Source organism: Pristis pectinata, chromosome 10 (genome assembly GCF_009764475.1).
Source record: "Pristis pectinata isolate sPriPec2 chromosome 10, sPriPec2.1.pri, whole genome shotgun sequence".
Lineage (NCBI taxonomy): Eukaryota > Metazoa > Chordata > Chondrichthyes > Rhinopristiformes > Pristidae > Pristis > Pristis pectinata.
The window spans coordinates 82,578,708-82,595,681 of NC_067414.1; the positions used below are offsets into that span (position 1 = coordinate 82,578,708).

Consider the following 16,974-nt stretch of genomic DNA (forward strand, 5'->3'; position numbering starts at 1 on the left):
CACAGACCTGGCTACTACTGCTAGGCCCCGGCAGGTCATCTCCCTCAACAGCTTCCAAAGCGGAAAACCTGTTATTGAGGGGAACAGCCTCCGGGGTCCTCTGCTCTGTCTGCCTGTTCGTTTTCTTTTTCCTTTTCCCTCCACTGACAGTCACCATTCTATCTACTTCCTGGACTCCAGAATTTTGCTTCATTTTTTTTGAAAACTACAAAATTTTGGGATGATACAATTGAAATTTTAACCATTTACAAGGAAGTTAAAACTGACCAATCAAATTCTTCATCATACGTCCTCAAATACCAAGGCATATTTTAATCAGGAAGTTAAGAATGAAAGGTCAAGATGATCAGCATCAGTGAACCCAAAAGGATGGTATTTTTTGACAATATTATCAAGGATCACTGAAAGATCTCAGCTATAAAGGTTCAACAGACACTTGGACACAGTTTTGGGAAGAAAGCATTGAAGAATTCTAGTGAGGTAAGTTGATGGGGTGTGTCCATGTTTTACCTAAAATAATACAAAAATCCAAGTCTACCATACAAATTTCAAGAAGTGTTATCAGCAATATTTCCAATGACAGTAAATAATTAAGTATTTAATCATTTTTTATAAAGGAAAATCAAGTTGCATGTATTGTACTTTCATACTGAGACAACCACAGAGGGTTTTGGCTACAATATGTTCACAGTTCCAAGAGGAAATGCACAAATAAACTTACCCATTTTCAATACATATTTTTTGTTGACAATTAGTCTATTTAAAACATTGTCTTCATGAGTTGATTATAGATAAGTGACATACACAAATATACCAAAACAATATATAGTATATCCAAGAGTCAAGTGATAATCAAATTATAAAACTTGTGCTGGGTTTGACAGTCAAATGCATAAACTAAAAAGAAACATTCAGATTACAAGTCTCTTTAAAAGCACTAAAATTGCATTCCTTCAGTACAAAAATCTACAAACTAGTCTCAAGGATGCTGGTTTATTACTCGTAGCTTTGGTATACAATACTTTTTGTATATTTAGTTATTTACTATGTTTCTTCTCAGTAAACAATTAGTACAAACCCAATGAGTGTCAACTGGGAAACATTCAAGTATCTCAGAAATTAGCAGTTTCCTTCTCAAATTTTTTTCTTTACAGCATAGTAGGTACCATTTTTCAATAACAGTGAGCAAAAGAATATAATAAGAGGAGCTGAGGCTTTTTCTTTTAAATCCAGAGGATGGTGATGATCTGGACCCCACTGCCTGGAAGAGGGAGAAAACCTCAGTGGCCACTGCTCTGAAGTAAAGACAATGAGACTTCCCATGGCCTCGTCTGGGGGCTGGGAAGTCTCATTAACCTTACTTCGGACAGCACAAACGTGGCATGGCAAATTGCCTCCATCTGAGCAATACATGTTCTTTGACCATGATTGGGCTGATGACCACCGTGAGGCAATAGGTGTCATCAGCCAGGTTGGAAGATCCACGAGACTGCTGCTCACGTTTGTGATGTCTTGGGGTAAAAAGGTGGGATATTAACATGGATTTCATCACCATTTCACTCCACAGCCTCTGGGAGAATTGTGATTGGCTTATCAAGTACCAGGTTTTCAGTTTTATGATTCACTGGGGAGAAAGGGGTGGGGGGTGGGGAGGAAGGTCAAGCCTCTTATATTCACCACAGTCTCTGTGGAAACAAGCAGCTTTCACAGGCCTCACGTACTGTTGTCTCCATGGAAACGAGCAATGCCTCCACTAGTTGCTTTAATTTCCACAGAAACAAGCATTCCCAGACCAGCTTTTCACACTTGCTCCTCATTGCCACAGAAACAAGAATCTACAAACACACACTGGCATATCACATCACTCCTTGTCCAAGGAAAGATACAGTATAAAAAAAAATCCTGCACCATGGTAACAGAAGCCATAACAGCTGTTATTCCCGGTGCAGACAGCAGCCAAGGCAGGAGCACAGTACTGTACTCCGTGTCCAGTTGACTAGCTACAGATTTTTTGTTTCTGGATGTCTTAAGCAGTATGCTTTGATAGGTGGGCTGTGCAAGTCCCTGGTCCCCACTTCTCTGCAGGGCAAGGCCTGCTCAGTCGGCAGGGCAGAGGGCCGAGCACAGCTTTTTCCCAGCAGGCCCTACTCCCAAGTCAGGAATAAGTTTCAATCCATCTTTCCTGCATAGATCTGAAAGCAGACTTCAAAAATGAAATGGCAAAATAATGAACACAGTACACAACTCCTCAACACCTCAAAAGCATGTCAAAACCTCAACTCCCCTCATAACATCTTGCTGGGAACTGTTTCCATGGATCCTCAAAGGCACCACCTCACTAATTTTCCCAATAGCTGATCCCTTCCCCAATGGAGTTTAACAGAAACACCACAGTCCTCGTTGAGAGGTTAACTCCACACTGGGATGGGCAGAGCAGAAATCTTGTCCCCCGTGACCGAATCAAGTGTGAAGACAGATTATCTTTAGTTTATGATTTTGCTCTGGGTGGCACCAACAGAAAAGAGATGGTGCATTCTTTGAAATAACTCAGTACTCCACACTGAAAAGAAATGAAATGTACGCAAAATAATCAAGGAGGTGGAAACTCCAAGTGTGTGTTCTCTGTTGAGCTGGCACTTACGGTTCTTTTGAAGTTTTAAAAAATATTTTTAGCTTATCTGCGCCTGTGGTAAACTTTACAAATGAGTCACTATTTTGTGGTAAACCTCCTTAAAAACCCAATTTGATATCTCTAAGGACGGCTGAGAGTATGTTTAACTTTTCTTATCCTTGGACTTCCCCATAATCTTGGACTTCCTCCTGTCTGGCCGCCTGCATCTCTCATCGATGCTCGGTATGCACTCCAGGTGCCAAACTTGATCACTCTTGGCCCGAGGGTAAACTGCTTCCACATAATGCCGAATAAGCCTCAAGCGGACTGGATCCAGCTGCTTCTTGTTACATGCACCTGAATGGTTGTACTGTAGTCTGAGATTTTCAGATGTAAACAGCTCTGGGAAGATCCTGACAAGAAGTCGGGCAGCAAAGTTCCCAACTGACAGACTGTCCTGCACTATTTCCTTTAAATCTTTAGTGGAGAGTAGATATTTATTTGATACTGGGAAATCAATAGGAGGGATGTTCAGTTCATTGAGTGCCACTTTGCAAAAATTTCTGTTGTACCGTTCTGTTCTCTCTGGCGTTGTCTGCACTGCTTCCTTTCTGACTTGCTCTGGCTGGACTGCTGAAACTGCTGGCTCCTCCTTTTCATTGCTGATGATGGACTTCTTTCTTTGCTGCTGGTAAACGCGCCTTTGCTCGGTGTCTCTTCGCCGGCACCTCTCATCCAGCTTCGATACGAACTCTTGGTTCCATGCCTTGTCGCACTTGGCTCTGGGATACATCAACTGCACATAGTGCCGAATGAGTTTTATCCGTACCGGGTCCAGCTGCTTCTTGCCGAGGGAGCCACTGCAATTGTACTGCTTCCTCAGGTTCTCTGGTGTGAAGAGCTCGGGGAACAGCCTCACCAACAAGCGGGAGGCGAAATTTCCAATGGACAGGCTGTTCTCGTAGATGTTTTTTAACTGGTGCTTGTCGAGCATGTGCTCTGGGCAAGGTACGTCAAAGTCTGGAGGGGGTATCACAAGGCTGTTAAAATCGACAGGCTTCAGCCAGACTTTCTTTAACTTCTGTGTGGATTTGTCAAAGTCGAAGCTCTCACTGCTTCCGACCATGGAGACGTTGGAGGAGCAGCGGCTTTCGTTTCTATAGACATCGGACTCACTCCCATCAGAGTGGACGCTTGCCAGCTCTTCGTCCAGCTTACGGACGATCTGATGCAACCAGACCTCGTCGTCTTGCACATCAGGAAAGTAGATTTCCGTGTACTTCCGAATAACCTGCATCCTCTGTGGATCAAGCGCCTGCTTCTCGGACGAGCCATAACAGCTGGACTGTGACGCCAAACTTCTTGCGTCAAAAAGCTCCGGGAAAAATCGATGGACCAGCAAGATGGCAAACTCTCCAGGAGATGAAGCTTCCTCCAGGTACTCGCTTACTTCCTGTGGTTCCAAAACCAAGTCTGAGCTTATGCTGCTGGAGGAGTCCATGGACAATCCTTCATCTTGTGCGTTGTCATCGATGTAGCAGTTAGGCTGGGGCTGCTCCAAGCCATGGTCTGCCTGATAAAAGTTGATCACCTTGGCATTCTGCTGACTACTCTCCATTTCCCTCTGTGCCCAAAACCTGTTGAAAAAGTCACTTATTTGCGGCAGGCATTCTACCTGCCAGATGTTCCCATTCCTGGCCGATGGATAACAGACATCAACATAGTTTCTGATGAGCTGGAGGTGAAGGGTGTCCAGTTTCTTCTCAGACGTGAACCTGCAGACATTGCAACCCCTATTGACCTCATCTTCGGTGAAGAGCTCAGGAAAGAGCTGCACGAGTAAGCGACAGGCAAAGTCTCCAGGGGAGGAGCTCTGGTCTAGTACCTGCTTCAGCTCAGCGTTGTTGAGTTGGTACTCTGCAGGTGGCAAGAACTCCACCACTGATTCACCAGGGTTCACGTGCTTTTTAATTCTGCTCACCTCTAACGACAGCAAGTCAATCTTGCTGTGCAGTTGGGTCATGGTGGAGTTCAAAGTGTTGAGTGTGAAAAACATTTTGTGGATTAAGGAGTAGAGGGTTGAGTCACTTTCGGCAACATGGGCCGATAGGTTACAAGAATAATTCTTGTGAGCATCAGTAAGGTTTCGTTGCTGTAAGAGACTGTTGAGGTAAGATCTGTCTGAAGCCTCAACTGACACGTGCTGGTCCATAGTTTGTACGTTTCGCCGGTCTGATATTTTATGTGTGATGCTGTACAAGGGCTTCCTGAATGAGTGTCTGGCCTGTAGAGTGTCTTCATTTTCCATCAGCAGAGCTGAACTGGTGTCCTTGATTTTGCTTGCACCTTCCAGGAATCTCTGGGAAGACACTACAGAGTTTGTGCCCCTCAAACTTGCAAACATATCCTTGGAAAACAAAGTGAAAAAGCTTCATTGAACATTGCAGAATGAGAGACGGCAAGTAAATTTAACTACCCACCAGAAAACACACACCATTGTTTCTGCTACACATATGAAGAGCAAATCTTTTCATATGTTACTATCCCACATTTTCTTTAAATAAGTCCAAATGCACAGTTTGATAGACTGGATGTAGGCTCTCGTACTGATACATGATCTGCACCCCTTCTGCGGCTACAGGGCATATAAATTTCTATCCCATTGAATAATCCAATTAAAAATCACAATGAGGAAAAAAACTCTATCCCAATATTCAGCATTTTCTGGAATGAAAATCAGTTCTGATGGACAGTCTCAGACCTAAATGTTAACTCTGTTTCTCTTTTCACAGATGCTGCCTGACCTGCTGAGTATTTCCAGTATGTCTTGTATTTATTTCACTGGAATGAAATAGCTAAGCAGCGGACACTTCAGATTGAGGCACAGTACAGAAACCTTCCCTCTACTTTCAAGTGCAAAACTTGACCAACAAAGGTTGAGAACAGGAAAAGTTCCATATAGTAAGAAATGGGATTCTGCAAAAGTATTTGCAATTATGTTTGAAAAAAAGTGCTCCCTCTAATCTCCCCTTGCCTCCTTAAGCCATACTGTATGTTGATGTATGGCCCAAGGACAACAGGGAGGGCACCTGAACTGAAATTAGAATACGAATGGTGGCAAAATGGTTAAATTACTGGACTCACAGCCTGAATTCTGGGTGAGGGACAAGAGTTTGAATCCCACAGTAGAAACATCTGGGAATCTAAATTCAAGTTTCTCTATGGTGATACTACAGTTGTCTGACAACCTCAGTGACCCGGGTCAGATCCTGACCTTGGGCACTATCTGTGTGCAGTTTGCATGTTCTCCCTGTGACTGCTTGGGTTTCTGCACGGTGCTCCGGTTTCCTTCCCTGTCTCAAAGATGAGCTGGTTGGTTAAATAAAGGCATGTGCAAAAGAACACGTTAGAAAAAAGTCAGTGGGGAAACAGAAATCCTCTGAGAGCCAACAGAAACTTGATGGGTCAAATGGCCCATCACGCCTATGTCGTGAGAAAATATGAAATATGAACTGTATTGCACAGCAACAGTCACCTGTGAAAATCAAAGCTGACTTGTCCAGTCTGTAGGGGTGCACGTACCCAGTCAATGGTGGCAAAGCAAAATAATGAAGAACTGAGCGAAGTCTGCATTAAAACTTGTGTTATAACAGAGCACACTGCGGTATATCACTACTCCAAAACCTCCAGTGAGCTCGTTAAAGTACACTAAAATATAATTACATGTGGATCAGGTAAATATTATGTTTCTTTATATTAAAGAACATCAAGGCATTATTTTAAATCAAGTCTAAAAGACATTATAGTTAAAATACATTATAGGGGTGGAAGATATTTACCTCACAGTTAACTCTTCTCCTTTTGAAGATGATGGGGTTTTCATGTTCTGTGGTCACCTCACTAAAACCATTCTGCATATGTTTCCGTTTTGCTATGCCTTGTATACTGCTGGTCTCTGCAGCTCTGTCTGGGCTAAAATCACCCATATCATCATCATCTTTCACATTTACTTCTGTCTTGACCACATCAATATTGACTTTTGCCACTGCAATAGGAGAGAAGGACAGAAAGTATCACTTTATCTTCTGACAATGCAATAATAACATCCATTGATTTCTCAGTTGTATTCATTGTTGAATTCAGACTTTATTTTGCTCTGATTCTTTCCTATGAAGAAAATTGAAGGTGACCTTTATAGGTTTAAGGTGCGAGGGGATAGATTTAAAAGGGACCCAAGGGGCAACTATTTCATGCAGAGTCTGGTGCATACATGGAACAAGCTGCCAGAGGAAGTGGTTGAGGCAGGAACAATAACAACATTTAAAAGACATTTGGACAAGTACATGGATACAAAAGGTTTAGAGGGATATGGGCCAAACACAAGCAAATGGGACGAGCCTAGATGGGCACCTTGTTTGGCATGGATGAGTTGGGCCAAAGGGCCTGTTTCTGTGTTGTATTACTCTATGACTATGACTCTAAAGCTGAGGACATCCAAAAATAGCAGATATTTCCAAATTTTGACAATTGATAGTTATATCTTTTAGGGGTGACAGGAAAGCAATGATTGCTTTTAAAAGAATAAATTTTATTCAAATTCAGTTTAGTAAGTAACTTAAGGGTGTAAAAATGATAAGGAGTGCTGATCTGCAGACAGTTTTGGATACAAGAGATGGAGGCAGGTCTGATATGGGTTACAATCATCCAGTTCAAAATCTTCAGAAGATTTCCATGTTCAAACTGAATATTTCAGACTGGACTCAGGAGCATTAATCCTGCAGGCACTCTTGAGATTGCCCTTGCTTTTAATCAAGCTGGTTATATGTAATGCTTTTAATGGTGAGAAACTCCCTCTCCCCAGCGCTCTCCAAATCACTTTGTGTGCAGAGGCTAGGACTAGTTTGTTTCTTGACAGCCTAAAAGTGGATATTGAACTCTGGGGAGGGATCTGCCAATGGTCAGCACAGTGGCATGGCTAGTAGAGCCACTGCCTCACAGCTCCAGCAACCCAGACTCCGGCACTGCGTGTGGAGTTTGCACATTCTCCCTGTGACTGCGTGAGTTTCCTCGGGGGTGCTCCAGTTTCCTCCCACATCTCAAAAACGCGCAGGCTGGGAGGTTGATTGGCCACTGTAACCTGTCCCTAATGTGCAGATGAGTGGTAGAATCTGGAGGGAGTTTATGGAACATGGGAATTAGGGTAGGATGAGTGCAACTGGATGCTTGAATGTTGGCACGGACTTGGTAGGCTGAAGGGCCTGTTTCTGTGCTGTATCTCTCACTGACTCCAGAATGCAAGCGTGATTTCAGATTTTAGAAGTCATTGACAGGTGGGAGGGCAACCCTGACAATTGAATAACCCACATATGGTGGTGGGGAACCACGCAGGGTGGGAAGAATTTACATCACTGCCTGTGCCGAGTTAGCTGATCGTGGTTGGGATGGCAATGTGGCTGCTATTATTTTGTTCTAAAGGTAGGGATTGGCAGAACTCCTGCTCCTGGCAGCAATCAGTGGTGCTAGCTGGTAAATGCAAGTAGGTAATGTTACCCCCATGGATGAAGATAGAACACAGAACAACTACAGCACAATTCAGACCCTTTGGCCCACAAAGCTGTGCCAAACATGTCCCTACCCTAGAAATTACTAGGCTTACCCCTAGCCCTCTATTTTACTCAGCTCCATGTACCTATCTAACAGACTCTTGAAAGACCCTATCGTATCAGCCTCCACCACCATTTCCGGTAGCCCATTCCACGCAAGATCCTGCTCAATATATGAAAAACATCTAAATAGGCAAAGGACTAAAACAGAAAGTAGGCCTGGAAAAATAACCTCTATTGCTGTTGTTACTCCAAGAATGTGCATGTGGATGGAGACACAAAGAGACTGCAGATGCTGGAAACCTGAAACAACACCTAAAGGAGCTGGAGGAACTCAGCGGGAAGGAACTGGAGGGTACCTGAATAGCCATAAAGACCTCCCTATAGACAATTGCAAGCAACCACCAACTCAGGGAGAACGGCAATGATTAGCATCCATTGGTAACATCGGTTTTGAGGTTTATTCAAAGTGAGCAAAACAGAAAAGGTCTTGAAAAAGGAAATGAGAACTCTCAAGGCTGAGGCTAAATGTGGAGCAGAGGATGCAAAGTTATGCCAGGAGACACAAGAGACTCCAGATGTTGGAATCTGGAGCAACAAACAAACTGCTTGAGGAGCTCAGCAGGTCAGGCAGCATCTGTGGAGGGAAACTGGCAGTCGACTTTTCAGGTCGAGACCCTTCATCTGGACTGAAAGAGTAGAGGGGAGACAGCCAGTATAAAGAAATGAAGGGCTGGGGCTAGAGCTGGCAAGCGACAGGTAGATCTGGTTGAGGAGAGATGATAGGCAGATGGAGGATGGAAGAGTGGGAATAGCGACAGCGGCTGGGAGGTGATATGTGGAGGTAACAAAGGGCTGCAGATGATAGAATCTGATAGGAAAGTGGAGCATGGAACAAGATAAGGGAGTTGGGGTGGGCAGTCAGGGAACAGTGGGGAGAGAGGACTTAGTGGAAGGTGATGGGCAGATGGAGGGGAAAGAAGTAGGATGATTGGGGGCTGGGGGGGTGGTTGGGTGTGTGCGGGAGGAGCTGGGTAGATCATGAGGAGAGAGAAAAGGGGCAGAGGGGGAGCAGGTTACCTGAAATTGGAGAATTCAGTGTTTATGCCATTGGGTTGTAGACTACCCAGGCGGAATATGAAGTGCTGTTTCTCTAGTTTGTTCTCAGGTCAAAGGATATCAGAATCGCAAGTACAGAGAGCACACTGAGGTAATGAAAGTTGCAGAGGTGGCAGCTAAAATTTCTTCCCACACAAGTGACTCCACATCAGGAGCATAAGCCCTGAGGGCTTGAAGAGCAATATATACAAGAACTTTCAGTGGTGTTCAGAGAGAGGATAAGGGGCAGGATGTAGAGAATTCAAAATACTGGCAGTAGAATATGGAGTCGAAAGGTGACAAAAAAATGATATGTTGCAAAATCTGAAACAGCCAGTCATGAGGGTGGCTGGGATGTGTACTTCAACTAAGGGTCAGGTAAGGATGCAAAGGTCCCTGACAGAGTATGGTGAGGAAGAGGGGGAAGGTGAGAGAGACAGACTGATAGGGTGGCATGTGAAAAGGAGAGAGAGGAAGGGAAGAGGAGTCAAGAGGGAGGGAGGGAGGAATGGAGAGAGAAGGGGGGAGTAGAGAGAGAGAGGGAGGGGAGGGAAATAGAGGAGGAAGATAAGGATAGGAGAGAGAGATATAGAGGGGAGGGAGAGAGATGGGGGGAGGGAGAGCGAGATGGGGGGACGGAGAGAGATACAGGGGAGGGAGAGCAAGATAGAGGGGGAGGGAGAGATAGAGGGGAGGGAGAGCGAGAAGGGCGAGAAGAGGGAGAGGGAAAAGAGAAAGCTGGTGATGGAGGGAGAGGAGAGATGGAGGAGAGTTGAGAAGGTGGAGGGGAGAGACTGAAAGGGAGGGGAGAGGCAGAGAGAGAAGGGGAGAGGGAGGGAGAGAAAGCAGGAGGGAAGGAGAGATGGGGGAGGGAGCCGAGAGCAGAAAGAATAGAGATGGTCCAGGTGAAAGGGAGATTGAAGTGTTTGGGTGCAAGATGCTGTGTAGAATTTATGACAGAAGCCATACATGCTTAGTTTTGTGATGTGTTGAAGGAAACACTTAGTCATCCAAGATGTGTTTGCAGCTCGGTGAGACAGTCTAAACAGCATGTACAGTGGCTGTAGAAAAGGTAGGTGTTATCACCTTAGCAGATATGTGAAATGTGACCGTCTTCTGTTGAAGGTGTACACATGGACCAAGGAAAGAAGTGCACCACATCTGGAACCATAAGATGTAAACCTGGCAAAGTGTAGGCAGTGTTAAAGCCAGCATGGACAATGTTGGAATTGGAAATGGAATTGATTTATTATTGTCACATGTACCCAGGTTCAGTGAAAAACTTGTCTTGCATACCTTTCATACAGATCAATTCATTACACAGTGCATTGAGGTAGTACAAGGGAAAACAGTAACAGAATGCAGAATATACAGCTACGGAGGAGTGCATTGCAAGTAGACAGTAAGGTGCAAGGTCATAACGAGGTAGATTGTGAGGTCAAGAGTCCATCTTATCGTACTAGGGAACCATTCAATAGTCTTGTAACAGTGGTATAGAAGCTGTCCTTGATCCTGGTGGTATGTGCTTCCAGGCTTTTGCATTTTCTGCCTTAAGGGAGAGGGGAGAAGAGAGAATGTCCAGGGTGGGTGAGGCCTTTGATTTTGTTGGCTGCTTAACTGAGTCAGTGAGAAGTATAGACAGAGTCCATGGAGGGAAGACTGGTTTCCGTTATGTGCTGAGCTGTGTCCTCAACACTCTGCAGTTTCTTGTGGTCACGGGCAGAGCAGTTGCCATACCAAGTTGTGATGCTTTCTATGGTGCATCGATAAAAATTGGTGAGGGTTGACAGAGACATACCAAATTTCTTTAGCCTCCTGAGGAAGTACAGGCACTGGTGAGCTTTCTTGGCCATGGCGTCTACGTGGATGGACTAGGATAGGCTATTGGTGATGTTCTCTCTTAGGAACGTGAAGTTCTGAACCCTCTCAACGTCTGCACCATTGATGTAGACAGGAGCATGTGCACCGTCCACCTTCCTGAAGTCAATGACCAGCTCTTTTGTTTTGCTGACACTGAGGGAAAGGTTGTTGTCATGACACAATGTCACTAAGTTCTCTATCTCCTTCCTGTACTCCGACTCATCGTTATTTGAGATACAACCTACTAAGGTGGTATTATCTGCAAACGTAAATGGAGTTAGAGCGGAATCTGGCCATGCAATTTTTTTTTTGCATTGTCAGTCCAAGTCCAGGATGTTGCAAAGATGGAGAATCACCAGAGTAGAGTCAAAGATATCAAATCTTTTGAATGGTATAAAATGAGATAATATCTACACCATCACAAAAAAAAACACTATTGCTAACATATAAAAATGGACTGATGCAATCAGATGATTCTTCTGGTTGACCCGAAATATTAACTCTGTTTCTGTCTCCACAGATGCTACTCAAGTTGCTGAGCATCTCCAGTACTTTATGTGTTTTTTTTGCCTTTCAACAGGTTTTGGACTGCACACTATGTAAAACGGCACCTTCCACTTCCAGCTTTAGGTTAAGGCTGGGCTGGGAATCCTGAAGCTGAGCAGAGACTAAAATATACTCTTCTCATTCATCTATTTGATAATCCTTTTTTGTACTCAAACTTCCAGACACTACACCAGGTTAGCTGACTCTAGGTTGTGACAGTCATTTCCTGAGCACACAGTTCTGGCAGGGAATCTGTTTCAAGAGTACATCAGAGAATTGACAGCATGCTGTAAATTCAGTATCCCAATTTCCAAACACGACAGACAGGAACACACATTGACTTTGTTACCAGAATTGTACGCACGACTGCAACATTATACATTTGGGAGAGGGCTGTGGGACACATGCTTAGGAAATTCTGCATTAGCTGAGCTGAGGCCCAGCAGGCCACAGGCTCCAGAAACAACTTCTATTAATGTAGCACTCTTATGGTCTGGGGTCAAATCCAGAGAATTCCCAAGCATGTCTATTATGAACCTCATGAACTGGACCCCACAGCTCTCAAATACAGATATCCGAAGCAGCAATTCCAACCCTTCCCAGAGAAGTTGCTAATATTTGAATCCCCCTTTGGATGAATTCTGTCATATATCGGAAACTTTATATCCAAGAGATTATAGGGAAGAGATTTGGTATTAATTGCCAGCAATAAATGTCTGCAAATATTGAAAATAAAACAAAACTGCAGATGCTGGAAATCTGAAATAAAAATAGAAAATTCTGCAAACACTCAGCAAGTTAAGCGGCATCTGTGGAGAGAAACAGAGTTAACATTTCAGGTCTGATTCCCACTGCCAGAACAATGACAAAGTTCTGACAAAGAGTCTTCAACCTGAAACATTAACTATGTTCCTCATTCCACAGATGCTGCCTGACCTGCCATGTATGAAGATATTGCCCGCTGATTGTCTGCGCATTCTAGAACAAGAGACTGCAGATGCTGGAATCAGGAGCAACAAGCAATCCGCTGGAAGAACTCAGCGGGTCAAGCATACAATGGAGACACAAGAGACTGCGGATGCTGGAATCTGTAGCAACGGAAAGATACTTGACCCACTGAGTTCTTCCAGCAGATCGTTTGTTGTGTCTGCACATTCTGTTCCATTAAAGTCCATTTTAGGTATTTTAAACAGTCATAAAATGTGACCAAGTCTGAAGCAATCCTATATAGTGAGCCAAATAATTTAAATATAATGGATTTATCTGGACACTGAAACACAAAATTTTTCATTCATACTAATATTTGGTATTTCATTCAATACCCTGACACTTCAAATACCAATTCAAAGCAGCTGGAGTGATATCTTTGTTGCTCCTGCCTCCATGTGTTCTAGGTGATTGTTGATTGCATGTTTAAAAGCAGGAAGGTTCTAAGCAGGCAATAGAGCAGTCAAGGAGATACCTTTCTTCTTGTGAATCAAAGAGCAATAATGAGATCAGAAGGATTTCAGACTTAGGGTTCACATGCAAATCTCTGGAGCCCGTATTTTCACAAATTACTGGAGACTGCTGGTCAGACCCAAAGAATTCCTAATTAATGAGGAGTGAAGAGAGGAGTAAATGATGTTGTTCATTGAGAAAGCAACTATAATGCCAATTCTCAAGTACCAACAAGTATGAGGAGCACCTGCATAGTCAAGAATGGCTATTGGCAATCATGAAACAGGTGTTGAATGAGATAATGCTATCTGGGGGAAATGAAGGAAAACATTAATGACACTGTGTAAGCTTCTCTTTCACAATGAAAGATTTATCATATGGCTATAAAGAAAATACATTCTTTTACATCCAAATCAAGTCAGTTACCCAGATCAAGGGAGTTGTAGTATTGGAGAAAATTCAATGTCATTTACATCATGTAAAACTGTCTTGAGTTATTTTACTCAATTTCAAGGATTTTGTCTTTAGTCTAGACTTTGCACATCACATTTATACAAATATAGCTTGCTGCCAGGATTGAAGATGTGCAAAAGTGTATTTTGTCTGCAACATAGTTGTAATTCCATCTGCTGATCACAAGTTTTATAATTATGGGCTGCTTTTTTGTCACAACATTGGTCAATCTGGCAGGCACTGGATAGCCATTTAGTACAAAGAAACACTAAACAAACTGCGTAAGTTACCAAGAGCTCTTAAAAGTGAATGGAGTCTGAAAATAAAGCCATTCAAGTTTCTGCCTCATAATCCTTCTTCACACTTTGCTGAGTCTCTCTCAATGAAAAAGTCTGCAAATCTGTATTTTCTTTATGCCCTTGTTTGGCATGAGTCCCATTACATCAAGAAGGTCATTATTCCCCCCACCAAAAAAAAAGATAAGTGTAAAGGAATTTACCAAGCTCTCCTTTTCCCAACTCTTCATCCTTATTGACTGAAGGGTTTAGACCTCTGAATGGTGCTCTGAATCCAGGCTCTTCATTCTTTTCTGTAATGTTCATTGTCTACCTATAATAAAGAATTCTACGGTTAAAGGACAAATAAATACCATATTAAATGTGTGTGAAACTAGCCAATAAAGCTTTGCAGATTAACAACTAACAAAGCTATAATTTTTTCCACACATAAACTCTTTAGACATTAGTTTCCTGAGGATAACTCATTCATCGGGTAACTTAGCCCAGGGATTAAGCTGACCCTTTCTTGAACAACATTTAATCCACCAAAATGAATTAAAAGCATCTGAGAAAAAAGTATGTCAATGGGTATAAAAGTACTGCTCACTAATCACTGCTTTCTATGCATTTCAAGATCCCAGAGTGCTCAGCTCAACAGCAAATAACATCTTAAATGTTGACCAAGCTGGCTAAAGATGGAAGCATGGTGGCCAGGTGTTTGCACTAACTGCATTCATTGAAAATGATTTCCAAAGAAATTTGAAACATGCCATTTTCCTTGACAGTGCAATACAAAACATAGTGTGGAAACAAAATATTCACAGTTTTACTGGCATCATTGGACTATTACTCTGTGTCAAATGGTTCAGGATAAAAGTGGATGAGAACATAAGAATGGGTTACCTCAACCTGTTCTAGCTCAGACTTTGTTAAACCTATACACTACTTACCAGTCTAGAAAGCATGCCTAAAGAGACGACATCTGCTGCAATTGTCTCTAAGCTGGAAAAAACCCCCGACAGACAACACTGCAAAAGTGGCTGACTATATGCTGCCTGCAACCCAACACTAGCAACAATAGGACACTCACCTCCACCAAGCCAATGCTAAGAAGAGACTGAGCCATGGATGGTTACTGAAGCCTAATCCACACCCAGCCTACCTTACTGTTACCCTTAACTGAGTTCCGATGCAAAATGTGGCAGCAAATGTCAAGCCATGTTAGAAACTTCTCACTGGCAGATGCATTGAAACCCTTGTCCCTGTTTTGAACTGTAGATTAATGTGCACCACTGTAGATTTTTTTTCCACACACACACCAAGCTCATGGGTGGCCGGCACTATTAAGGACTTGATAATGAGGTCAGAAGGACTGACATCTGCCATCAGCCACCCAGTTGTTTTTTGACATGGATCCAAGTGCTCAACTGCCTGTATTTGACTGGCCATGTCATCAGTGGACACTTTGTGATCGTTCTGGACTGTGCAAAGCCCCCCTGCAGTCAACTGACATCCTTGAGGATTTCTCAAACAACCCAGACGGTGGCTGTAATATTTCATTACAGCAAATCACGCGAATGAGCGTAACAGCACGCTCCGTGAACTACACTTGGTCTCCAAGAATGCTATTGCTTGGTTCAGAATGCATGGTAACTCTAAGTAAGATGTTCCAGTTATTTCCATTTTCCAGACTTATCTCGGAGCATCACGCTAACCTCATCAGTCCAGGTGAAGGGTCTCAGCCCAAAACGTCAACTGCCCATTTCCCACCACAGATGCTACCTGACCGGCTCAGTTCCTCCAGCACAGACTCAAAGATGCTGGAATCTGGAGCAAAAAAACAAAACCGCTTGAGGAACTGTCTCCATCAGCTCTTTTTTTCGCTCCAGATTCCAACATCTGCAGTCTCTCGTGTCTCTATTATGCTAACTTATTTTTCTTTTGGAGAAAATCATTTCACTTTCCCTTTTCTCTATTTGCACAAAGTAACGAGGGACATTTCTGCTCCCAAGCGTGTAGAAACGGGCTTTAAGAAGACACTCGCTGTGTGTGACCTTTCGTGTGTTGTGCGCCTTTCGCTAATCACAATTACTGGTGTGGACGATGTGCAGAGACGGGGGCGGGCGCTCGCCGACGTCTCGTCAGGTCGCAATTGAGACCGCTGTGGATCTCAGGAGGAGGAGCTGAGTGGGTTTGCCATGTGCCTTCGAGCAGGGCCGAGGCCGGGTGTGCTGCGGAGGCGCTGCCGTGCCTCCACACCAGACGCCCACAGAGAGGGAGAGCGAGGACTCTCCCCGCTCCTCCCCACTGCGCTCACTCCACGGGCCGTGCACCCGGAGGGACCGCACATCGTTACAGACTCCGTAAGGTTCCTGCAAACTTACTGGGGGCGCGGGAAAAAGAGAGGCAAATCCCGTCAGCAAACAACACGCCGCAGCGGGTCTGGACACGTAATGCGTGGCGCCATGACCCTCCCGGGGACTTGTCCTTGATTGCCGAGAAACCTGTCCCGGCACACCACGTCTTGCCTCCGCTCCAAACAGCAGCCAAGCTGCTTTATCCTGCATTAAAGAGCACGCTCTCTGCTGGTCCGCGCCGCTTACCTGCTCTGCTCCGCCGCATCTACCCGTGTCAGTGGCTGCGCTACCTGAGCCCGCTCCGCTCGGCTCTCGCACGGCGCGGCGCTGCTCCCCCCTCCCCTCTCTCTCTCTCTCTCTCTCTCTGCGGCCGGCGGCCCGTGTTTTTTTCTCCGGGTGTCCGCTCCGTGACGTGACTTTGTGTCATTTCCGCAGCCAGGAGGGGAGGGAGGGAGGGGGCGAACAGGATAATCCACGAGAGAGAGGAGAAGTGGGAGGGGGTGACAGGTGGTGGGGAGGGAGGGAGGGGAAAAACACGAGGTAGTGAGATGGGGGAGAGGAAGGAAGGGAGAAACGAAGGAGTGGGAGAGGAGAAATGCGAGAGGAAAAGGGAAGGCAGGCAGGGAGAACGTGGGAGAGAAAAAGGGAAGAGACGAAATGGGAAAGGGGGAGTGTGAGAAGGAGAGCAGAGATGAAACAAGAGAGGGAGTGTGTGATGAAGGAGTGGA

General features: G+C 44.4%; 1 protein-coding gene across 2 annotated transcripts; it reads right to left on the reverse strand.

The window, feature by feature from the left end:
- Positions 1 to 600: 600 nt before the first annotated feature.
- Positions 601 to 16,658, reverse strand: bend3 (BEN domain containing 3). Of its 2 annotated transcripts, XM_052025216.1 has the most exons (4): positions 16,493 to 16,658; positions 14,111 to 14,220; positions 6,451 to 6,656; positions 601 to 5,018 (listed from the first exon to the last, which is right to left on the reverse strand). In XM_052025216.1, exons 2-4 carry the CDS (start codon positions 14,211 to 14,213, stop codon positions 2,775 to 2,777), a joined length of 2,553 nt encoding a protein of 850 aa, XP_051881176.1. In that variant the 5' UTR covers positions 14,214 to 14,220; positions 16,493 to 16,658; the 3' UTR covers positions 601 to 2,774. The 2 variants fall into 2 exon arrangements, with proteins under 2 accessions (XP_051881176.1, XP_051881178.1); XM_052025218.1 differs by lacking the exons at positions 14,111 to 14,220; positions 16,493 to 16,658 and having other exon boundaries at positions 611 to 5,040; positions 6,451 to 6,633.
- Between the last annotated feature and the right edge of the window lie 316 nt (positions 16,659 to 16,974).

What these genes read in the sequence shown, in the direction of transcription:
- bend3 (XM_052025216.1), bottom strand. Translation starts at nt 14,213, where the DNA reads ATGAACATTACAGAAAAGAATGAAGAGCCTGGATTCAGAGCACCATTC. An exon ending in GTTGGGAAAAGGAGAGCTTG is followed by an intron (nt 6,657 to 14,110) that starts GTAAATTCCTTT and finishes CTCCTATTGCAG; the next exon opens with TGGCAAAAGTCAATATTGAT. An exon ending in GGAGAAGAGTTAACTGTGAG is followed by an intron (nt 5,019 to 6,450) that starts GTAAATATCTTC and finishes TTGTTTTCCAAG; the next exon opens with GATATGTTTGCAAGTTTGAG.